Source organism: Pyrgilauda ruficollis, unplaced genomic scaffold, assembly GCF_017590135.1.
Source record: "Pyrgilauda ruficollis isolate IOZ18807 unplaced genomic scaffold, ASM1759013v1 scaffold70, whole genome shotgun sequence".
NCBI lineage: Eukaryota > Metazoa > Chordata > Aves > Passeriformes > Passeridae > Pyrgilauda > Pyrgilauda ruficollis.
Window position 1 is genome coordinate 1170110 of NW_024528822.1, and position 24426 is coordinate 1194535.

The 24426-nt window shown below is 39.4% G+C and overlaps 1 protein-coding gene across 3 annotated transcripts in view; it reads left to right on the top strand.

Moving 5' to 3' along the window:
- Nucleotides 1–2157: 2157 nt before the first annotated feature.
- HEATR1 (HEAT repeat containing 1) overlaps nucleotides 2158–24426 on the top strand; it is a 34970-nt gene continuing 12701 nt past the window's right edge. Inside the window, exons 1-28 of one of the 3 annotated variants that reach the window (XM_041485451.1) lie at nucleotides 2158–2196; nucleotides 2367–2545; nucleotides 4251–4467; nucleotides 5340–5481; nucleotides 6008–6109; nucleotides 7009–7149; nucleotides 7720–7931; nucleotides 9034–9167; nucleotides 9869–9977; nucleotides 10350–10460; nucleotides 10909–11026; nucleotides 12372–12479; nucleotides 12886–12981; nucleotides 14010–14098; nucleotides 14406–14617; nucleotides 14891–15012; nucleotides 15622–15819; nucleotides 16521–16704; nucleotides 16969–17117; nucleotides 17771–17963; nucleotides 18502–18674; nucleotides 19009–19176; nucleotides 20010–20252; nucleotides 21004–21135; nucleotides 21580–21686; nucleotides 22728–22871; nucleotides 23623–23741; nucleotides 24011–24132. In XM_041485451.1, coding sequence (XP_041341385.1) covers nucleotides 2404–2545; nucleotides 4251–4467; nucleotides 5340–5481; nucleotides 6008–6109; nucleotides 7009–7149; nucleotides 7720–7931; nucleotides 9034–9167; nucleotides 9869–9977; nucleotides 10350–10460; nucleotides 10909–11026; nucleotides 12372–12479; nucleotides 12886–12981; nucleotides 14010–14098; nucleotides 14406–14617; nucleotides 14891–15012; nucleotides 15622–15819; nucleotides 16521–16704; nucleotides 16969–17117; nucleotides 17771–17963; nucleotides 18502–18674; nucleotides 19009–19176; nucleotides 20010–20252; nucleotides 21004–21135; nucleotides 21580–21686; nucleotides 22728–22871; nucleotides 23623–23741; nucleotides 24011–24132 — 3987 coding nt within the window. In that variant the 5' untranslated portion in view covers nucleotides 2158–2196; nucleotides 2367–2403. The other 2 variants (XM_041485450.1, XM_041485452.1) reach the window with 2 other exon arrangements.

A 24426-nucleotide genomic window follows, 5' to 3' on the forward strand; every position in this document is an offset into this window, starting at 1 on the left:
TGCTAAAAGTAAGGTCACATGAAAGTTTCATGAAAGAAAAGGATACACAGAAGCCACAGGGAATGTGAAAAAGTGCAATAAAACTGGCCTTTTGGTTTGCACCACTCCCAGACAGCTCCTTTGTTAGGTGATCAGAATCTCAAGAGTTAGAACCATCAGAAAAATAATATCAACTCCTGCTAAATCAGTTATATCCTCCAAACACTTTGGCACTGTCATAACTGCAGTGGTAGCAACTCTTACCAGCTCAGCAATTGCTGCCATTACATCCAGATCATACTGTGTCAGAAGGAATGTGACACAGAGTTAACTCACACTCTCTAACAAGGCACTGGTAAATATCATCAGGCACAGACAGAGCTGGACATCCAGCTGCATTTCCTCCCTCTGCTGCCACACCTACAATGGTTTAACCCAAGCAAAGAAAAATCAGAGAGAAACAACAAAATGTTGAAATCAGGGGACACTCACAATGGATAAAATTAGGTATTTAAATAATTCTCTGCAATCCTAGATTTTTATCAGCATTTCATATTTCTACTGCATGTTAAATGATTGCCAAATACAGCAGCCTTAAAAACAAATCTGTAATTTCTGTCATAGCTATGAAGCTTCTCAACAATATATGGAAATAGTTTTACAGAACTGGTGCTGCAATTGTTATCTTTGGTATCATTTTGTCCATGTGCTGACATCAATTGGGATAAATTTTATTTCTGATTTTTGTGTGATTTTTCTTGGTTTGTCACAAGCCACATTCCCTTTATGGCTTTATGCACCGACTTCCAGGTGCAGAATCCTGCAACCTTGAATGCAAATTGATAGGAGACATCACAGGTTTTAACATCAGAAATTTATTTTTAATCTGAAGTTAACCAAATCTTGGATGAGAGGCTCAGTGAAGCCATGGAGTTTCCACCTTTGGAGATATTCCAAATACAACTGGGCAAAACCACGAGCAAAATGCTCTAAGCTGGCCCTGCTCTGGAGCTGAATCAGATGGCTTTTAGAGATCTCTTCCAGTCTACATCGTTCTCTGGTTCTACAGCTGGGATCTAGCCCACACACGTCACTGCAGCTTTCAATACCTTCTGCTGATGGGAGTCCTACACTTTGCCTAACATCACTCACTCCAGGAAAAATCCTAAGGTGGAACAAGTCTAATGGTTCTAGTTGTTCCATCTCTTCTCTGTGAAGAGATGTCTGGTGGATCCCCACTCCCAGCCCAGCTGTTGCCTCGCTGGGCTCAGCACAGAGCCAGCAGCAGCTCTGCCACGCTGAGGCATCTCCATCCCGCCATGGCTGCTGCCTGGACTGGCTGCTGCCTCACTGCAGGCAGCCTGGCCTGCCCCACGCCTGTGTGATGCCTCCAGAGGGACACTGCCCTGCGAGGCACCTGCCTGGATGGGTGACACCATCCTCAGTGGCCACAACAGCTGCTTTCCTCAGGGACACCAGCCAGAGGTGGCACACACTCAGCTGAATCATAGAATCATTTGGGTTGGAAAAGGCCTCTAAGATCATTATGTCAACCACTAACCCTGCACTGCCAAGCCCACTACTAAAGCCATGTCCCTAATCCCACATCTCCGTGTATTCCAACTGCCTCCGGGGATGGTGACTCCATCACTTCCCTTCAGTTCCAATGCCTGACCACCCTTATGGTGAAACAGTGTTTCTTAATTTCCAATCTAAACGAGCACAACTCGAGGCCATTTCCCCTAGTTCTGGCACTTGTTTCTTGGAGAAGAGGCCAACTCCCACCTGGCTAACATCTCCTTGCAGGGAGTTGTGGAGCAGGACAACGTCCCCCTCCTTTTCTCCAGGCCAAACACCTCCAGCTCCCTCAGCTGCTCCTCACAGGACTTGCGCTCCACACCCGTCACCAGCTCTCTAGCCATTCTCTGGATTCGCTCCAGCGCCTCCATGTCCTTCTTGCACTGCAGGGCACAGAACTGGACACAGGATCGGATCCTTTCCCTACTCCTTCTGGCCACACTATTCCTGACACAGGCCAAGGTACCACGGCCTCCGGACGACGCCACTGCCCCCCGTCTGGCAGCTCCCGCTCCGGGGGCGTGCCCGGGCCCGTCTCGCGCCGCCGGGGCGGGAACTTCCCGAGCCTCGGGAGCAGCCGCTTCCGGGTGAGCGGCGCGCGCAGCCCACGTGGGCCCGGCGGGGAGCGGCGGGAGCCAGGTCGGTGGCGGGGACCGGGGCCGGGATCGGGACAGGGACGCGTGTCACCGCCGGGCTCCGTCCCCTTTTTCCTCGCCGAGCCCGGCCCGGCCCCACGTGCTCGCCCCGAGCGGCAGCGGGCTGCGTGCGGCTCCTTCATCGGCGGGCCTGCTGTGGTTTTCTTCCCCCAGTTTGCTGCGGAGGCTCATTTCCCCGAAACGCGGAGCCATGACGTCCCTGGCGGAGCAGCTGAAGCGGCTGGCGCTTCCCCAGACCGATCCCAGCCTCCTGGAGCGCAGCGAGGTGGCATCGCTGCTCTTCACCTGCAAGGAAGCCGCGACTATTGACAGGGACACGTTTTTTGCCATCGGTGAGTTTGGCTGCTTAGATGCCGCTGGTTTTAAAAACACTCCAAAAACCAGGTGGAGGAAGATAAATAGGAAAGGCAAAGCCGTATTCAAAAAAGGTCAGAAGAATAGTTGAAGAAGCTACCGGCTAGTCAGCATCACTCCAGTCCTTGGGAAAACCAGGGAGCAGTGTCTCTGTGAGCACCTTTCTGGGCACGTGAGGGTAAGGTGATGGGGAAGAGTCAGGGATCCCCAAGATGCTCAGGGACTGGAGAATTTGCCCAATAAGGGAAACTTGATGAAGGGAGTGATGAGTTAATGAGTTGATGAGAGGAATATCTCTGGTCTCATTCAGTCTGGAGAAGAGAGGGCTTGGGATGGGTCTCATAGGAGCCTGCCATTACCTTTGAGAAGGTTCCCTGAAGATGCACCAGGTGTGTATGGCTGGGGGACAGGAGACAGTAGGAATAAGTTCAAAGACGAGGAGTTAAAATGGGATAGAAGGAAAAGCTTTTTCAGTGTGGGGACAATCAAGCAATTAACAAGATTGTCTGGGGAGATTGTGCTTGGGAAAAAAAAAGAGTTACTTTTTTGAAAACTCTGACAGGATAATGCCCTGAGCAACCTGGTCCAATTTTGGAGACCTTTTTAACCCTGCTTTGAGCAGAGCCTAGGACTGGAAATCTCCCAGTGTGCCTTCTGACATGAATTCTGTGTTTCATGAAGACATGCTGATGCCCTGCTCTTGGGTAACGTCATGGTCACAAATAATGTGAAGTGGCAGTAGCCTTTGCAGTGTTTGCACACTTCAAATTCTTTATGCTCTATCCCTTTCCAATTTTACGTTATTTTTTATCCAGGAGTGTGATGCTGTTGAATAAGAAAGCTGTTTTCTAAAACCAGGCGGATTGATAGCATGTTTCCATTTTAAGTAGCAGCATTGTAGATATGTGTCTTTGATGCAGCGCAGCGTGTTTTTTTGGTTTCTTAAATAGTTACCCTAGAACTGCTTGGCTGAGTTTGAGGATGGAGTTTTTATGGTCTCTTATCCAATGCTGGACCTCTGATCCAGTATTTGATCACTCCACTGTTAGAAAAAATAAAGTCTATACATTGGGTTTGAGTTTCCTGTGTTCCAGCTTGCATCTGGTGTCCTCACATCCTTCCACTGTGCATCTCTGAGAAGAGTCTGGCTCCATCTCCTTGATAACCCACACTATATCCTGTTAAGTAGCAGCAGACAGCGGGAATATTTCCTTTTGACTCTCTCTTCTCCAGGCTGAACAGTTCCTCCTTTCCCTTTTTTGTTGTTTTCCAGCCCTTAGACCATCTCAGCATTCCTCTGCTGAACTCACATCCAGAAATGTTTTTCTTCTGCTGATCTCAAAATTGCACCAGGGCTCCAGCTGCAGCTCACAAATGGAAGGGGCAGTTTCCCCCTCCCTCAGCCACAACCCAGGATGCTGCTGGCCTTCACTGCTGCAAGAGCACTCTGCTGATAGTTGCTAGTGTTGTTTTCCTTTGTCAGTTGAGAAATAGTTCAAATGTATCAAAGGTTTTGGTCTTAGGCCTCTTTACTGTTTGTTTTGCTTTGCTTGGTGAGGATGACATATACCAGTATAGTAGAAAAGTTGGATATGTGAGGAGGTAAGTGGGTAGGAATGGAAAACAAAAACTATTGTATTAAAAGCATTCCTCCCTTTTTTGGTTTTGTTTTTTTCCCCACAGGGTGCACTGGCTTAGAAGAGCTGATGGGCATTGATCCTTCATTTGAAGAGTTCCAGTCCAGTTTGTTTAGTTCCACATCCAAAGGCCTTGAACGCAGTGTTCAGACTAAAGCAGTAAATCAGCAGCTGGATAAGAATATTTCATTGTTCCTCATTCACCTGTCCCCCTACTTTATGCTTAAGCCAGCCCAGAAGTGCCTTGAATGGCTGATTCAGAGGTAATCCACTGAATATCTTACATGTCAGTAGATAAGGCTACAAATGCAAGATTTATTTCTCCCCAGTGAGAAAAAATTTGAATAATTTTACTTCAACTTTCTGAAAATAGGTTAGAATGTTAATAATGTGCATTTAGACTTAGTCCTTATGGGGCCAGATGCTCTCTTTGCCAATTAGATACATTTCTGTGATTATTTTGATCTGTCACGGTACTCTGTATAAAAGCAATTTCACCAAAGTTGCCCAACCCTCGGCATCTTACAGAGAGAGGCACTTTTATATTGTGCTTTTAGAAGTGGGCTTCGTAAAATAGCAAAGTTTTGATATTAACACTGAGCCATGAACCCTAACTATTCTTATTTCAAGGTTTTTTAAGAAGGTGTGAAGAAAAAAACAATGAAGTATTTTGTGATGTTATATTTATTTATATAAATTAACCTGTCCAAATGCAGGAAGTGCAGTACTTCTTATCCTGAAAGAGTGTGTGATTTTCCTGAAACCTGCTTCATTGAACTGCAATTTTCTATAGATGTATTATACTGAGAGATTCATACTGGATTATTGTAACAACTGGTTTAATACTGAAATCTGTGCAGAAGAAATTAAGGTAATTTTTAATTGTACAGGGACATAAAATTGTTGATAGTTAGGGGAAAAAATATGATAGCACTGTTTTTTTCTTCTAGCACATACAGGCTACCTTGAGTTTTTGGGCTGTAGGTGGACCATAGATCTGAGTCAGTATGACAACCATGTCAGGTCTTGCTTAAAAGCAAGTAAACAAGGTATTCTGAGAAGAATGTGGATGGATCTTTTTTCCTTTTTGGCTTCCAGATACTTTTTAACTACATATGTATGTTCTTTTCCTTAGATTTCACATTCATCTCTACAATCAAGACAGTTTGATTGGTTGTGTTCTGCCATATCATGAGACTAATCTATTTGTGAGAGTTATTCAACTTCTAGATATAAAAAGCCCAACTCATAAGTGGCATTGGATGGATCCAATACGGGTAAAGTACTTAACAGATGCAACATGGAAGGACCTTGAGGGACTTTATTTAATAATATCTTGACTCTTCTACTCTGCTTATGAATATGGTCCACCAATTTATGTGGTTAGCTGTAGAACTGTGCTAAAAGGTTTAATTACAGGAATGGAGCCTGGATGCCCACGTGTTGTTTCTGCTATCTTTCTTTAAAGGTGAAGTTGATATTAAAAAGCTTTGACTGTAATTACTCTTTGTTTTGGCTAAGTTAAAGTACGCTTTTAAGGTGTAAGTATTTGCTACTGCTAGGAAGATACATCAATTACCAAAATGTATGTTTATTTGCATGTAGGTTAAATGTAATTTTCTTCATCATCTGTCTTAATGTAGGCACAAAACATTCTAGAGCAGTGTGTGGCAATCCATTACTTTTTTCAGTTTCAATAGTGTTAACTGATCAGTAGGATTAATTTAGAGATTATAGTAATTTTTACTTTCTGTGTTTTGCTTTATTCTGAATGTTCTCTGCTTTTTTTTCCACTGTGTAAAGAAACCTGGAGTTCCACTGGCAAGAGGTACTGTCATTACACACTGCTACAAAGACCTGGATTTCATGGATTTCATCTGCAGGCTGGTGGCAAAATCTGTGAAGGTTGTTAATTTATTCTAGAACATTGTTTGTTGTCACTTTGTCTTCCCCGTGTTTTTATAGTAGTGTGCTATTTCTTACTATTTTGAACCACATATCAAATAGTAAAATCATTTATGAGTAAATAATATGAGGATTTCTTTTATTATAATTTGTGAAGATGACAGTCTGTCACAAGTTCTTATAAGGAAGTGGCTGAGAACCAATGAGCCATGACAAAACAATTTGGCCATACTGTATTATTTACTGTGTTGCCTCAGGGTACTTAATTGTCTTAATTTCTTCGATAAACTCATTCCTGCTATTAGTCTTTAACTGTGCTCTGAATTTCCATGTATCTTCTGGGGGTTGTCGTGGGTGTTTTAAATACATGTCTTCAAATATTAATGAGAATTTGAAATTGAGGATGTTAGAAGGTGGGCAAATTTTTTTACTTTTTTCAGCTAATGTCAAATAGAGGGCTAGTTCTGTAGTCTCAGAAGGGTAAGATGTATGACAGATCCAGTTATTTAGAGAACTAGGATGCACCTGCTGTCAAACTAAGTAAAGCAGACACAGTAACAGAGTTTATTCACAGGTGTAGAAGGAGGTGTTAAACATAACACCATTTAGCTTCTTGGCTGTCCAGCTCTGAGACTTGAGCAGTACACTAGGATCACAGGTGATTTTGGCTGCCTTATTCTGATTAACCAGGCACCCCTTTCCATCTGCCCTGTCTGTGAGGAGGAGCGGTAACCTCTGGTGAGGATTGCTGCTGTGAGAGGAGGTGACTTCAGTTGTGCCGGCAGCAGCTGCTGGAGCTTGCAGGCTGGAGTTCTAAGATTTTGGTGGTTTGAGGGAAGCCATATGTGCGTTTCCACTTGCCCTGATGTTTGAACAGCCCTTTTTTTTCTGTGATCCAGGTCTTTTCAGAGTGTCCCGGCAACTCAGCTCAACTGAGAGTTCTTCTTGTGTTTTATGCTTCCACCATTGTGTCAGCTCTTGGAGCTGCAGAAAAGATAACAGACACTATGGTCTCTCTGCTGCTCCCTTATGTCCAAAAGGTAGGTGAAGCTGTTTCCCTCCTGTGTGATGAAGTGTACTGTGTTCTGCAGATGTGCATCTGCAGATAGCCTCCGAGAGAGACATCCTCTTTGATACATACTGTACCACTCAGCCTGATTTGAAACCTCAGGCAGGTGAGGGTTCATGGGAAATAATCGTTTTCCACACCTCAGATGAGCACTTTAAGAACTGTTTTCTACTCTGCGTGAGGAATGGAGCTCTGAGAAATGGATACATGGTTTGAAGAGTGTCTTTGCTTTGCAATGTATCGCACTAGATCATGAGGAAATTGTGTCAGGGTAGACAGCTTGCTTTAATATCCTCTCTTGTCCATGGTTGTTGCTTTGTCAACGAACAGAGCAGTAGTTAACAAATGTGTCTTCTCTATCTGTGGACCCTGCACAACAGCTTTTTCTCCTTTAAAGTTAAGTTTATAGATCCCTTAAACATTAACACATGGAAAAGAATGTAGTGGGATTCCGTGGATGTCAGAATAAAAAATATTTTTATGTTAATGTACTCTTTTGTGCTATTCTGTGTTAAAAATTCACCTTTATCTCTTTTTCTAGGGCTTGAAATCCTCTGTACAGGATTACAGAGCTGCAACATACATGATAATCTGCCAGATGACAGTAAAAGTGACAGTGGAGACTTCCTTGGTGCATTCCTTGATGGTACAGATAAGCAAGACATTATTTAAAATGCCCTCATTAATCAGGGATGGGCTGGCTTGCTTGAACCTACTTCTGCAAACTCAGAAAGGAGATAAACTTGGAAGAAAGTAAGTCTACATAAATCAGATTTTCCCACTTTCTAAAATTCCAAACTGCGCTTTGATAATTTGAAATTTTTATATCCTCATTGTTAAAGGGATACTTCCCTGTCAGAAGTTTTGGTAGTTGACATTTCAAAGGGCTTGCAAGTTCCTTTGGCTTACTTTGAAAATTTGTATGCTCACTGCAGCAGAGGAGTGTCAGTGGTGTGAGCTGGTCATCTCTTGGTGCTTCTGCTGCTTCTCTTAGTAAGGGATTGGTGTCAGTGTGCAAAACTGAGCCCTGTCAAGTAAGAGGCTTTCTGGAAAGTGCAAAGATATTCTGTCCCTTTGATGGAAGGGCTTTGAGTTGGTGTAGTTTAACACCTGAAGCATAAGTGTTTCTCTACCACCACTTGCTTGGTCTCACTTCAGGTGAGGTGTTCTCCTGGAGGCTCATGTGGTAGGTTCCCATCCATCTGGCACAGTTGGCTTCTCTGGTAAATGCATGTGAACATAAATGCCACATGATACAGGGCATTTGCTTGCTGGCAGAGAGGAGTATTCCAATAGGAAAAATCTTATGAGTGATATACAGTGATGACTTTCCAGATGCTTGAACACTGTCATAGGTTAAAAAGTGCAGGTGTGAGGTTGATGTATTATGCAGCATCCAGCCAGGTGGGTGTAAAAGGAGACAAGGTGAAGCTTTGTGTGGGCCGAAAGCTTCTCCTCAGAGGATTTGTCATTGCACAATTACTTCTCATCCCTTTTGCTGCTTCTGGGGGATAGATACGCTCCTTGCAGTGTGAGGATATCTCTTCCTGTAATTCATACAAGTATTTTTCCTTTTATTATCAGCTTTGCAAAAAATGTAGGTAGGTTCACTGTGCCATTGCAGCACCTGTGTTTTACATGGCTGGCAGTACCGTCTTTTCTTCTTGAATATTAAATTTGCCAATAAGCATCTGGAATTAAGTGGAGCTCTTTGAATCTTTTCAGTGTTTGTTTACAATGGGGCTGTTACCTGTTACTGAAAATTGAATCCTCATGAAATCTGCATAGTTTTGAAAGTGTTTGAAACCCAGATGAGCATACATACTTTTCTTTATTTCCCCTTTCAATTGTGCAGGCCGTTCAATTATCTGTGCAAAACCCCAGAACTGGTAACACTTTTGCAAGGCCTCTCAGCAGGCTATGATATCTCTCCTCTCCTCCGCTACCTGTTGCCTCACCTTGTTCATACCATCATGAAAAGTGATACAGGTAAGTTGACACAGGTTCTTCGTAAGACTTGGATCAGCCTTAAGGATGGATAACTGTGGTGAATGTCACAGCTGTGTAATTGCTTCTTCCATTGAAACTGTGCCAGTACCTGTGAAGACCTGACTGAGCTTTTGTGTATTTGCTTTTATTTTTTTCACTTTTTAAAATTTTTTTTTCCTAAAGGTGTATTGTAGTACTGTGAAAGCTTGGGTAGATTGCATGTACTCCATATGTGGTTTAATTAGGGGACAGCTGTGTTTACCCAGTGAATTAAATGTGCCTGGGAACAGCCTGGGGCAGCAAGGCTGGCTGGCATGCAGTTGCAGCCTGTATCTGTGCTAGAGAGTCTGTTTGCACTGTGACTTTGTAATGCTGAATCATGACTGGGAATGCTGTTAAAAAGGTCCAGATTCACACCAAGGAATGCTCTAGGGAAGTTGCTGGCACAGCTTTTAGCAGCAGGTCTAAAACAGAAACATGCATCCTTGAATTTATTGGCAGCGATCCAGGCTTTGGCATTTTAGCAACGTTGGTATAAAGCGTTGCTAATGGATCACGGAGAGTTGGTGCTGGATGAACATTGTGATCTTCAAGTTGTGTACTTGGTTGAGCAGAGGATGATGCCTATAGAAGCTGTTTGCTTTAATCAGTATGAGTGGGCTGTTCTCTAACTATTGTTCATCTTTTATGACTGTCCTTAGAGGAGCAAGAAGAATCTGAGGAGACAGAAAATGACATTTATATCGAGCATCTTCAAGCTATTCTTGAGAGTATACCACTGGAAAAGGATTTAGATTCCCTGTTGGCTTCGTGAGTTGACTTCAGTTCTTTTTCCTATGCAGTAGTGCAGTCACTTCTGGTTTAATAATAAATAATTCCTGACAATGGCATTAGCATTATATGAGCATGTTTTTATGAGTTCATAAGCTAAGTCCAGATGTGGATTTTGAAATTTAAATGTTCAGTAACCCAGAAGAGCCATTCCTTTAGCATTTGTAGGAATAGTTGTGGGACAGAGTGAAACTTGAGGCCAGCGGCAAATCTCTACTTTCAGTAAATAATGTATATTAATCCTAATCTGTTAAGCACTCTGCTTTATAACAGTAATGAAAAGATAACAATGTTTGCTATCTATTCATGTTTGCAAAACATGGTGGCTTTTCCTTTTGTTTGTAATTTTAGCAAGTTTCTTGAAGAGTTTATCTCCTGTGGCACAGAGATTGAATCTAATTCCACCAAAATGGCTGCACTCAATCAAAAGATCCTTCCTCTCATCAGACTTCTTGAGAGAAAGTAAGTTGCATTTTTCTATGACAGACCCTCAGTCTGTAGAATGGTGATATCAGCTGTGATCTTAGATTATTTGGTGTAGTAAGCACAATAGTCTTGCTGAAATAGATACAAAATAACTGACTCCTAGTCGCTGTCTAAATTTTGTTTTACTGAATGTCCTTACATATTTTGTTATCACTGTAATACATGGACACAGACCTACTGGCTCTGTACAGCTCTTTACTTTGTAGCATGACCTTCTCTGTTCATTATGTGTCCTAGTGGTCCGCATATTGTTCATCTGCGTTAAGACATAATGGTTTATTGCCTTTGCAAAACCACTTAAAATACCCGGTTTGAATGAATGCATGTGCATTCAGTTTCCTTGGTTTTCCCTGTATTTCTCCTGTAAATACATGTTTTTCTATAATCCTCTGCAGAAAGTATTGATGGTTTTGTCTTCTGGCAGATATCCTAAAGCCTTAGACTCTGTGTTGGAGAAGTACCTGGAAGATTGCGCAGATGAGGCTGACCAAAATCTTTTTCATCAATTTATTTCTCTTTCATTAAGCTGTGGCAAGTACAAGGTAGGTAGGATTATGATCCTAGCTCTTATATGGTTATACTGTTAGAAGGCTGATTTTTGACAGAGTTCTGGTCTCTATTCCTCCTTATTAAAAAGCTATCTACCATTTCCACAAAAAAAAAAAAAAAAAAAAAAAAAAAAAAAAAAAAAAAAAAAAAAAAAAAAAAAAAAAAAAAAAAAAAAAAAAAAAAAAAAAAAAAAAAAAAAAAGAAAAAGAAAAAGAAAAAAAAAGACAAAAAAAAACCCCAACACCAAAATAAAGGACCCTAACTTGATTGAATATTTTGGGGGGAGCTTGGTCAAAAGTGTGGTTAAGCAAAACTTATCAGGTCTTCTAAGTTAATTTTTTATCATAAGAACTCATAAGTGTGAGCTTTTTTCCCTGGTTAAAATGTATACATTTCCACCTGCTCCAATTACTACCAATAATTTTTTTCCTTAGAAACATGGCCACTACATACACTGTAGGGGTCAACAGTGACGACACAGTGGTGCCCAGCAAGGCCTCGTCTTACTTAAGGATGTTGTCTGTGGCAAAGGTGTCTGTTTTGGGAAAGCTGAGAAACAGCTTTATCACTGCTGAGAGAAGATGGCTTGGTCCTTTTCCTTGCACTGATTTTGTGAATGTTTGCAGTCGGTAACAGGGAAGAATAGAGTGACCACAGAGTTCTTCCTGTGCCATTTCTGAAGAGCAATTGAAACTCAGCCTAACACAGAATAACCATTACTGCAACAGATCTGGCCAAGGAATTTATTATTTGAGCTGGTTAGTATTATGGCTGTTGTTTGTAGTGATGGAAAGACTGAAAGCACTTAGGCAAACATGATGAACTACATAAAGGAGCGCTTCCTGTATTTTTATACTGATTTAACAGAGGCACAGATTTTGTGTCTGAGTAACAAGCGGATTAACAGAAACCCAAGGCATGCAGAACAAAGGCATATGACTCTCTTCCAGCTTTTAAGGTTCCTGAGATAAGTGCACACAATTGGACTAGCAGGGATGCCTTTTTAGCAGTTTCTATCTGTGCTCTGTCACGCTGACATTGTCTAGAGCTTTCTCAGAATCCTTAGATAAGTGTAATGCTTTTCTAGGACATAATGGTGTCTGTGGCTTACTGTACTTTGCAAGCTATCTTCCAAAAACTGTCTGCAACAGTGAAGAAATTTAATAATTTAAAACAGTTATACAATATCATTATACTGTAGTTTAACTTTCTAGGTCTTGATTGTGCAGGTTTTCTTCTGATACAAAAAAATTGCCATAAGAATGTCTCCCATTATCCTTATGTATATTTAAAATATTTTTAATATGCAATGGGGTCACTGTGAAATCTGTATTTCAGTTTCTGGAAGTCTCTGATACCTCCCTTCTGCTTAGTTTGAATCATCCTCAGCCTGCTGTGCGGGTCCTGGCTCTTCAGCATTTGAAAGATGTTATTGAAACTTCAAAGGTTTGTGTCTGAACCTCTCCCTTACAGAACTGATTTAACATAGAATCTCTTCAAAAAGCTGTTTGCCAGACTTACCAGTTGAAGACAAGTTGTATGTGAAACTGTGCCTGTATCATCCTTACTGCTTTTCATGGTGTTTTCAGTAGGCTTCTGTCACCATTTCCCCATATTCTGGAGTCTGGATATAGTTCTTGATTAAGCTGCTCGCATTCTCATAAAATCCCAGTTAGTTAGTATTTCTAGTTTTCTTTCTTTTGTTGCTGAAAGTCTGCCTGTTAGGTTTAATTTAGATGATGTTACCACTTCTCTTACACTAGAATTCAGATATTTCATTAAAAGCCTGTAAAGTGTTCTACAGACAAATGATTTCTTTTCCTTTTGACTCTGTTTTCCTTTACTTTTTCAGGAAGGCTTTGATCAGGCTTTCATAGAAGAAGCAATTTTTGGACGGCTCAAGGATGACAACAGAGATGTTGTGATGTCTGCTCTCAGTTCTTTGGAGGTAAGTGTGTGTTTTTGGCATGCAAGATTTTACCTGGTATCGAATCTTTGTGTGTCTGGAATATATTCTGTTGTAGTTGTCTTTCTTGTCCTTGTGTTCCTATGGCATGACTTCTATCCTTTAACAGGATAAAGCAGCACAAATACAGGAGGCTTTTGTTGTTTGCCATCTCACACATTCCCCCCAAATCTCTGGTCCCTGATCCCTTACCAAGGGGTAGGCAGTTAAAGTGAATGTATCAATTTTGTTTCTCTTTTTTTTTTTTAATGTAGCTACTGAAGCATACTTAAATCTTTGATTGTTATTTGAGGCACAATTCCTGCTTATTCTGTATGTTTTTCTATAAAAAGGCAAGCCACACTATCTGTCTTTTGGATGGAAAGTGGTGCAGTCACAAGACACTACTCCAGTGAGAGGTGCTCAGTTGAGTTTTTCCATATGCGAGTCATTTGGTCAGTTGATAGTGGCAAAGTCCTGAGCTCCAGCTCAGGTTTACTGGATAGGACTCTGGTATGCATTGTACTGATTGTTTCCAGCTAGAGTAACAGTCTGTCTTTATGGCTTCTGCTAGTAGTAGTGGAGAATATTATTGGCAGTAGTGGCATTGGTCTTGTGTGTTCATTCATTCTAGATCACCAGTAAATAGGAATAGAAGCACGTGAGGACTCCTTTAAACTTTATTGTCTTTTGTTAATGTGCCTTTTAGTTTTGTGATCCAGATGCAATGTAAAGTAAAAGCAATTCTTATTTAATTATAGCATCGTTTGCATATTGTTTATCAATTTTACCAAACATTTCCACATTCAATAAATTCTCCATACTTTAGCATATCAAGAGGGCATACTGGTCAGCCATATTACTTCTTTTCACCTGATAATATTTTCATTACATGAACATCAGCAGGAATGCAGTTAGTCATGTTTGATCTCTGTTCCCACTTGGTATAGCAGATGCATTTTCTGTTATGATGTGGTAGACTGTTTTGTATATTGTTGTATTTTCATTCATTTTTCTTGCTTATGGTTCAGATTTTCAGGGAACAAGTCAATCCAGAAGTAATAGTGTCAAGCCTTTTGAACATTTTCCAGAAAGCTGATCTTTCAAAGGAAGGAAAGTGGTATGTTTATGCGGGGTTTTTTTGAGTCTACATTCTTTCTATGCAAATTGATTTTTTTAAAAGTGGCTATAAAGCTTTTTATACTTTAAAAACAGTGTTTCTCTGCAAATGCTTTTTGTTATGCTATGTCTATGCTGTGTTACAAGAGAGATGTCTAATTATTTTCATACCATTACCCATTAATTCCTTATTTGTTCTTACTGCTGTTTAGATGCAGAAAATCACCATGGAAAATAGAGAACAAATCAAAGAAATGTTGCTGATGTGATTGAGTAATGTGTTTTCAACATTATTTGTTCTCTTTTAGGTACAAGGTTTTGGAGCAAGCAGTAAAAATTTTAGTCAAAGAGGAGATTTTGAAAGAGAAGAAAGAACTGCTAGATGCAGCTGTAATGCAGTTGTTGCCTTTTATGATAATCACTAATGCAAATTCAAAATCTGCAGATTGGAAAATGGCTGTTTGTTTGTCACAGTCTGATCTCTGCTCCTTACATCCTTTACTGAAAGGCTGGCCAGAAGGTAAAGTGTTCCTTGTAAATAATTTGATAAGAGAAAACTTGTGGCAGGTTTGGACTTCATCCTTATTGAACCTAAACACATATTGAAGGAGGCAGGCTGTCACTATCAGGCTATCATGCTGTAACTGTGAATGGATTTTCAAAAATCTCATTGAAAAGAGGTGGAAATTGTTTAGTATGTTTCTGACTGATTCTGTACATTATCGAGCCACCAGTATGTTAATATGTGAATTTTATACCTAGATTATTTGATTTTTTTTTTCCCTTGGAGTAGCTCTTGAAGAGGCAATTCAGTCTACCGAGTCTGCAGAGTTGGTTGGAGTGGCCAATGAGAAAATGATTCTGCTACTTTCTAGAAATTTCCCGTCAGGCAACCCTTCCTTACTATTACAAGTGGTAAGTATACCATGTCAACCCTGCCTTAGAGAAGTTTTACTTTTCAGGTGGTGACTGTAATCAAACAAATGTGATATTGAAGACCTTTGCATGTCTGCGCTAGGCACTAGTATGCTATCAAGCTGCTAGGCAAATACACATATATGTGTGTGTGTATATATAAGAAATTATATATATTAATTTTATATATATATATACACACACATGTACATATATATATATGCCTATATGTATTTATATACAATTTACATATATATATATAAAAATTCCAAACCACAAGACCATCCATGTAAAACCAATTTCTTCCTTAACTTAAGGAAAAGTCGTTACCTTTTTTGACAAATAATTAGTGTAACTAAATTTGAGGAGTTTTTACTTTCTTGAAAAAGAATTTCTAGAGAGTAAGCAAGTATACCTGTGAGTAGTTCGTAGAAACTGATGTTTGTGCATTGCAAGGTTTCAAAGAGTACAATTACAGCAGACAGTAACTTTCTAGTTAGGATAGAAACTAAACAGTGTTACACCAATTTTCATTTACATGTTCTGTTTGGTCATATTGAAGTCCCACTGTCGTACTGATTTTTGTTGTCCTCCACTCTTTTTTGTAAGGTTGATGACCTGATACTCGTTGCTGAAACAGAATCTGACAGTGTGAGACAGAAAGTAACTACTCATATAATTGCTGCAGTGCTTGTTCAGTACTGCTGCGGTACGCAGGTGAAGGGCAATTATTTTCCAGTGTGTATCAGAGTCTTCCACTTCTTGGATAAACGAATTAAAAATCTCAGAACTTGTGAATCTGCAGAGGTAAGATGTAAACAGTGTGGAGATACTGAAAACAGTATTAAGAAGATTTTTTTAATTGTTTGTTCTGAAGACCAGGTTCAGAAACTTGGAGAAGGAGTGAAAACTCTCGCTTTCATTTGTTTCTCAGAGCAAAAACACACATTTGGCAATAGTACCATTAAGAATTACTCTAATTTTATGTGTGTTTCCATATTTTGTTGAGAAACAGCTCTTAAGTTTTTTTTTTTCTGTGCATGAGAAACCCATGTGAGCAGGGTTGTGTTTCTGTGTGTACATTCCCTCACATATACACGCATAGTGGCACATGGTAATTATTTATTCTGACCTCAGGTTGTTCCATTAATGATTTTTTGTATATGCAAGTATCTGAAACATGGATTATTTTTCTGGAACAGCTAGATGAAAGTGTTAAACTGACTGTCAAAAATGCTGCAATTCCCAATCCCTTTGTAGAGATATGTTAGAGAGAATGGTATTTTACTCTTCTGTTACCTCATTTATGTACACTGTAATTATGGTAGGAAGAGCTGGCATAGATTTTAAAACTGCAGGTGCAAGTTTCAATGTAAAATCAGAAATGTAATTCACTCCACAAGGATACCTCTTTGGAGGTTGGAAATGAAATGTTGCTGAATTTTAATGCTAAATTTCTGTTTTCTGTTGCATGGAATTGTGACATTAAAATCAATTTTCATCCACAGGAAACTCCCCTAAGTTGGTCTGTTGAAACAGGAGAGGACACTGTGATGCCTGAGGACCTGTTAAGTGCATATATAGAAAAGCTCAATAGTGATGAGACTGCTCATGCGGAGGAGTCAGCTATAGTCCTGTTCTTGTTGAAAAACTTCATTAATGGCCTAAAACCTTCCATGTCCTTTCCAAAAGGTAGGTGTTCGATTTTGCCTGTCTCTTACACGAGTGAAAAAGGAAAGTTAATTTTTTTTTTCCTTCAGAAGTTGTTGGAATCAAGGAGATGTTGCTTCCTTAACCTTCTCCTTTGCAACTGACATCTGTAAAGATTGTTTACTGGTGAACATGAAATCAACCAAATGTATTGTCCTCTTTTAACTAGAGATGTGTGTTTTCTCCTGGTTTCTGAGGGTGTTCCTATGTTCCTGCTGTGTCTTACTTAAAACCTGTGTTTTTTAGGGGAATCTTGGTGGAATCCTGAATCTCTGTATCAAAATAGCCAAGGTTATCTGCACCTCCTTTTGGGGCTGTTTGACCTGCTTGTCAGTGGAGCCAGTGAAGGAAGCAATGCTCTTCAGTACAGAGCATTGATGAATCTCTTCTTCAAGGTATTACTTTTGCATTTGTTGCTCTGAATTATGAGTCATTCACTATTTCATGGTTGCGTTAATTTTAAGGAAAACTGAGAAAAATGGTCAACAGGTCATGCAACACTGCTTGTGGTATTCAAGTACTGTGAGGAGATGACAGTGTGAGCTTCAGCTGGATTACTTAATCCTAAATAAATGTAATAATGGAAACCTAAAGTTAAAAAGCAAAACACAAATGTACTGTTGGAGGCAAAGATGGCAGCATAACACTGATTTTGCAGGACAAGATCAAGAGCCTAAAGTCTGAGCAAAAAGTTTTGGTTCTGTCTGGTAGCACAACAAAGGGTTGCTCTGTAAAATTTGGTAGTGTTTAAATACAGAAACTGGAAGGAAAACTACCAGGAGAAATTTTGTGTTTCTTTATTACATCATCTCCTGGTTTTTCATATACATATGTAAATAACATGGCCTTATGTATACATGCAGCATTTACTCAATAACTTTTTCTTCCCAAAAGACACTGTTTCTCTGTTTTTCTGAGACAAAGTTCTCTTTCGGTGTACCCCTTTGAAGTGGGTGGGGTGGTTTATCAAATGTTTTCAGTAGTAGTTTGCCAAATAAGTCAAACAAGTGCTTTTTTTCTTTTTCTTTTCCATTGTGTTAAATTTAAGGTGCATCTAAAAGATTCAGAGATTCTCTTCAAATTCCTTTCCATTTTATGGACTTACAGTTATAACCTTTCAAATCAACTGAACTATGAAGTCAGTGCAATGTTACAGACTCAAGCTCTGTATATTGGCTATGCACTGCTTGAATCACAAACAAGCCAGAAAAAGAAACAACTGCTATTACCATCATCTCCAGGTAAAGTAAAACAGTATCTGTCTGTCTGTCTGTCTCTCATCTTAGAAGTCAATCACTGTACTTTTTAATTTTGTGCAATTTTACAATATTTTATACCATAAAGGGTGTCTCAAGTTACTTACGTTCAGCTGCACTGGGCTGAGACAGTTCTCTTGCTGATTCACTGGTGCAGTTGTAAGTCCAAGCCTGAAGTAAGTGAAGCCACTTTTTTTAAAATTTTATAAGTGTTAAAGGAGCACAGGGCTGTGCTGAAGGAGTCAGTTACAGGACATTACTGTCTGTGCAGTCTCAGGGTGTGACAGTCAGTAGCAATATATGAACTCTGAGCTTAAACATGAGTATAAGAACTGTGATGAAGTTCAGAGTCATGAATCTGTGAGACTTGTGTTGGTTTTGTGTACATTAGAGGCTTACAGTGAAAAAAGACGACTTCTTAATTCCAAAGTAATGTTGATGCCTCTTCAGGGACAAGCTGCAGTAAAATTTTCACCACTCACTTTGCTCTGTTCTTCTCCTCCTTCCCTCATTTTTCTTGCAGTGGTGATGTCTTTGCTAGTTAACTTGGGTAGTCCTGTGAGTGAAGTTCGAAGGGCTGCTCTGAACTGCCTCCATTCCTTGAGAGGAATAAAGGAGTCTCTGTTTCATCCTCTCCTTCAGCATTTGGAGCAAAAGACAGAAGAGATTGTATCCGACCCTACATATATAGCGCAGGTATTTTTTTTAATTAAGGTGTACATTAATTCAGGTTTTGTCTGCTGCTGTGAGCTTCTACCTCACAGAAAAGAAATCAGGTTAACCAGCAAAGTTGTTTGTCTTTGTATCCTATAGTGGACTGATTTATAATTTTTTTAGGAACTATAAAAACATTCCAGTGATTTATTACAAGCAGAGAGCTGAGAACCTAAGAGGCATTAACAGTGGTTTATTTCCAGATGAACAACTGTTTATATATAGATGATAGTGTTTTGAAAGCATACAATAATTGTTCTTTTAAGGCATTTTTGTTGCAAGAAAATAACTTAATTTTCACTGTGCTAATAACTAGATTATGGGAACTCTATTTGATGAGCTTGAGACACAGTCAAAACAGAAATCCCAGAAGAAAAAATTGTTGGAAGCTTTGGAAAACATACTTGATTGTGTACAGAGCCCTATTTTCCCATCATATATTGCAAGAAACTTAATGAAAATTCTTCATGAAATCCATGGTGAAGTAAGTGCTGCCTTTTGAGTTTTTTTATGGATTCTGCACTTGAGTGAAATGCTGAAATCACATATCATTTCGTAATAATGCTGTTAAATAATTCCATAATGTATTAGATAATTAGGTATTAAGTTGACACCTCCAATAATATGCAGTAAAGCTGCAAAGTATGATTTATTCAAACAGAAAACATTTGCATGCTCCTTCCAGAAATGTAGTGGCTGCAGAATTGTGCATTGGAGTTTTTATGGAAACTCCCTTGATAGTACTAAAAAATACTGTTTCAGAAGAAATGTATTACTTTGGTTAGTGGACACAGAGTTATCTGTACAGAATTGCAAGGTATTAAGTAGTGACTGTGAATTTCTTTTATATATATTAACCTACTCTTATCTAGCACATTCAGAATTCTCCAAGTGTTGGAAAAAATACGACTTCAAAGTTAAAAAAAAGAATTAAATTTGAATTTTTATGTTCTGTTCAGTTGTATGTGTCTTGAAGAGATTGTGAACTGCATAGAGGGGGTGAGTGGTTTTAATTCAAGTTTGGGTTTTGTGGAAAACAGCAGTCATAAATGGGTGGAAAAATTACCTTATTTCTGTACTTTGCAATTATGAAATACTGTTCTGCAAATGAGAATAGCCAGGGAACAGATGAGCAGGTACTTGGGGTAATCTCATATTATGCCTTGTATTTTTCCAGTTGAACAGCTCTTGCCTAAAATACTGTGTGCAGTGTGGTCCAGGAGAGGGGAAGCTGCAGTAAAATGAAGCTGTGCTACTGGAAAGTTGTTAAATTGAGAATGGATAAAAACCTCTGTTACGCATTTTCTCTCTTTGCAGATGGTTCTCTCTCACCTCTTGCCTGTACTAAACCGTCTGCTAGAGAAGGTCTTTAAGAAAGCTGAGGCAATGTTAAAAGATGAAGTCATTCTCCTGCATCTAATCCTTGGAAAGTTTAATGAACATTCAGCAACCCTCCTGTGCAAGAATCAGCAGAGTCTGGATTTATTTATCAAAAGTCTGCATGCTACCCAGAAAATATATGAAGAAATTCCACCATTTCAAATCACAGCTCTGGGGCAGGTATGGCTTTATGAAATACCTTTTATTTATTTTTATGCTTAAAGCAGCTAGCTGTGTTTGAGATTGGATTTACAAGGGCTCTTTCTGTGTGGAGGAGTCCATAGCTTTCAACCTGTGTTATTTTTACTACAAGATTTCAGTGTCTCCATAGTGTCTTTGAAACATCTAAACAGGCTGCAAAACTTGAACTCTTAAAATTACCAGAAGGAGATATTGCCGCTTGCTGTATTTTTTGCATTTTGACAAGCACAAAATAGCAATACTTTATTTGTTTGCAGATGAGTTCCTGTATCTTTACAGGTACTACTGTTCCACAGGTTTTAAGTTTTTGTCAGTCAGGCAAGAGCTTTTATGTTTTATGGAAAACATAATGTTTTCCATCTGAGGAAAAATTGTCAATAAAATACAGTAGGTGAGAAATAGTTTAATTTGAAGGAAGCTACAAATTTGGGCCTGTATTGGCCGGTGTTGGCATGTACTTCCCAAAGGCTGCCAACAGCAAGTTTGTTCCCCACACCAGTCAGTTGTGTGAAAAATTTCAGAAATCAGTTTGTTGGATATTTCACATGTATGTGGTCTACATCTTTAAGATTCCTGGATATATACAAGTACGTAGTTAATATGCAATTTTTTGCAGTACTGCATGATGGGGTGTGTCATACAGAATCCAACATAAATTAATTCAAGACCTTGCAATTTTGTTACCCTCTTAAAGTAAACCTCTCTGCATCCTTTTTTTCCCCTTTGGTAGATTACTAAGCCATTCTTTGCAGCTGTGTCAGATGGGATGGTGCAACAGAAGCTACTAAAAGTATTGTTTGACTTACTCTTAAACTGTAAGAACCCACTTTGTGCCCAGACAATCAGCAGTGTGTTTAAAGGGGTAAGTGGCAACCTCCAGAAATATATTCAAACCCATTTCAGTGTGATTTTGTGTCACCTACATTCAGTAACACTTGTTGTTTATATCATTTATAGCGGGAAGGGAATGGGAAGCTTTTTGTCAAATAATAGAATAGTGTTAATGGCATGAAAATTTTGCTATGACAAAATTTGTTTAGTTTATTATTTGAAAATGACTGCTTTTAAAAGGTGTTTCTTTAATAGCCACCTATCAGTCATTTACTACACTAAGTGAATGAATTCAGCAGAAGTCACTTCTTTTCTGCTGCACTGATTTTCATTTTCTGGGATATGACAGGAATATGTGGATTATATACGTATCCATATGTGCATGAAAAGGATGTGTTTTTAAAAAAGGCAGGGCACAGATATGTGATGTGACAAATTGTTCATTGGTGCTTGCATTGTTATTGTTTTGTTTCAGATTACAGTGTGTGCTGAGCAGATTGTCAAAGAACTGGAGCCTCCTGAGAACACCAAAAGTCTGGCCACTGTTCAACAGACTAGAAGGCAGAACATGCAGCAACAGAGGTGAAGTAACTAGAAACCCACAAGTATTATCTGCAGTTTGAAAACACCAAATGTATTGTCTTAATACACTGCATAGTTTGTACTGAAAACACAAGCAACCATTTCTTCTTTTCACCATAAAATAAATCCAAGCTACTTTTGGCATGGGAAAACCAACTCGTGTCGCTGTTTGAGAGCTGATAGAAATACAGTCAAAATATATTAAAAATCCAGTATATTTAATGTTGACAGTTGCTATTGTAGAATCTTGACACAGTTGAACAAGATTCAGTTTTTTAATAGTAAGGTTAGTTTTAAATATAGGTGCATGGACAAATTACACACACTTGGCTGAAACCTAACAGATGTTCATCAAAATATTCAATAGTTGACTGAAAAACAGTATTTTGTTTCCAATAAGGTGGTAATATAATCACTAATTTTTAAATCTTTGTCCTGTTTCTTCTCTCCATTCTCATAAGGAACTGTTTTGTTCACTGTACTTACTCTCTTTAAACATTCTTTCAGCCACATTGAAACAGGATACTGAGTTAATTTTCCTGGTTCAACCTGGAATAGCTTTTCTAATTTTCCTTCACTTGACCATTTTGAATAATCATCACCTATTAGACTGATGCATCTATAAACTGTCCCTGTCACATTTTACAAACACACACGCTCACACATCCCCCATTGCCTGCATAGTCAGTGTGTTAACCACTAGTAGTTCCAGAGAAGCAAGTTTCCTGGATGGCAAGCAGATCATCATTTGGACAGTTACCTGGTAACAGATTTTTTTTTTCCTCCCCACTTCCAGAAGTGTTTCCAAGAAACATTTGTTTTTTCCAGTTCAGTCTGAAATTTTTTTGTTGTTGTTTGTTTAAAATATGTTGCTGCTTCAATCAAAAGCCCACACACTGCCCCCCCTCCAGGGAGCAGCAGTAAAGGACATACAATACTATGTATGTAAAAGAAAAAATGTCTTTTTTTAGTTGGGGGCGTGTCCTGAAGCACTGTAGCATTTCCTTTGAAAATCCATGATTTTTTCTCTTGTTTTTTAAGAAGGCCTCAGAATGCCGAATTGGCAGCAGAAACAAGGCACTTGGGCTGGCAGAGGGTGATGCTTATTCTGGAGTTACTGCAGCATAAGAAGAAGCTTCGGCATCCGCAGATGTTGGTACCTGCGCTTTTCAACCTTCTGAGCAGGTAAAACAGAGCCTGGACCCCTCTCTGCTGCAGCAGACACCCTAAGCATGGAAATATGGGCTACTGGGTCTCTGCTTTGTTGCCATGTCTTGTAGCTTAGCTTGCCTTTTTCAACTGAACTTCTTTTAGGCCAGTCAGGAGGAGGAGGGGAATGGGAAGTTATGATTTTTTTTCCCTTTGAAACAGTAAGATTTTTACCTGATGCATAGCTTCTCTTGTATGAAGACTTCATTGGGCAGAGGGCTTGGGCTTACCAAGAAAGATGACACCTGTCCTAAAACTGGGATAACTGGCAGGATTCATGTCTTTGGCAGAGCTATTATAATTCTCTAAGCTTTGCAATTCCTCCCAATACATTGTGGAACAGTCTTAGTCCAGTGTAACCTAAGGAAACTATTGTTTTTCCTGCCAGCCCTATATCCAGGCACTTAGGATAAATTTATATGTACATTGAGTATTTGTCTTTCTTTCCTTATGGCTTGCTTGTACATAGACTAGCAATTATAGTCCAGGTTATACTTAAGTTTTTGGCAGTGCTTTGATAAGTATCTTTGATTAGACCAGTTGATGCATTTGAAAATAAAAAAAGAAACTTTTGGCAAAGAAACTTTGCCAAAGCTTTTGGCAGAGACTTTTTGGAAGCCTCAGTTTAGAATTTATGTGGAATTAAAATTGCAATTTCTTATTTGTGTCTTAATATGCAGTTTGGTTACTTATTTTTCCATCTTTTTTTTTTTTCATGAATGTATAGGTGTCTGGAACCTGCGGTATCAAAAGGAGAAAATATGGAATATACAAAGCAGCTGATCCTCAGCTGTCTGCTGAACATCTGTCAGAAATTGTCATCAGATGGTAACAAGGTCCCAGCAGGTAAAAATCACCAGACTCATTTCTTGGTAATTCTCTCACCAGCTCAACATTAAAACAATGGTCTCAACTTGGTTTATTTCCTCAGTCTACACTGTTTTGTTGAGGAGAGATAGATTTCTCTGTGGCGATATACAAGTTTACCTTCCTAATTGTTTTTTGTAGGTGCATTAGGTATGGTTTGCACACTAAAAACAGTGCTTGAGTGTACTAGTTACTCCTACATGGCTGACCATTAATGTGTTAATCTGTGAGTATTATTTTACCTGCAGATATCCTGGACAAAGAAAAATTCAATGTGGAACTGATAGTTCGGTGCATCAGGATTTCTAAAATGCCCCAGACACACCACCATGCTCTGCTGCTCCTTGGTGCTGCTGCTGGAATATTTCCTGTAAGTAACACCTGGAATTTATGCGTCGGCTCTTCTCTTTGGTTTCCAAATATTGGGTTTTGTGAAGAACGTCCTGATCTCTTTTGCGGGGAAAAACTTCCTGAAAAGGAGCCAGAGGCAAAATGGGCAGGTTCCCTGATCTTTTAGAACTTTCTATTCCATTTTAGTTGAAAACAAACCTCTGTCTTGGTGCTTTGGTCACTGACCATTTGTGGCTCGCAGTGGAGTGCAGTAGAAATGGAAGCTGCTTTCTGGCACCAGCCCTGCCTGACCTTTCCACTCTGGTCAGAGTTC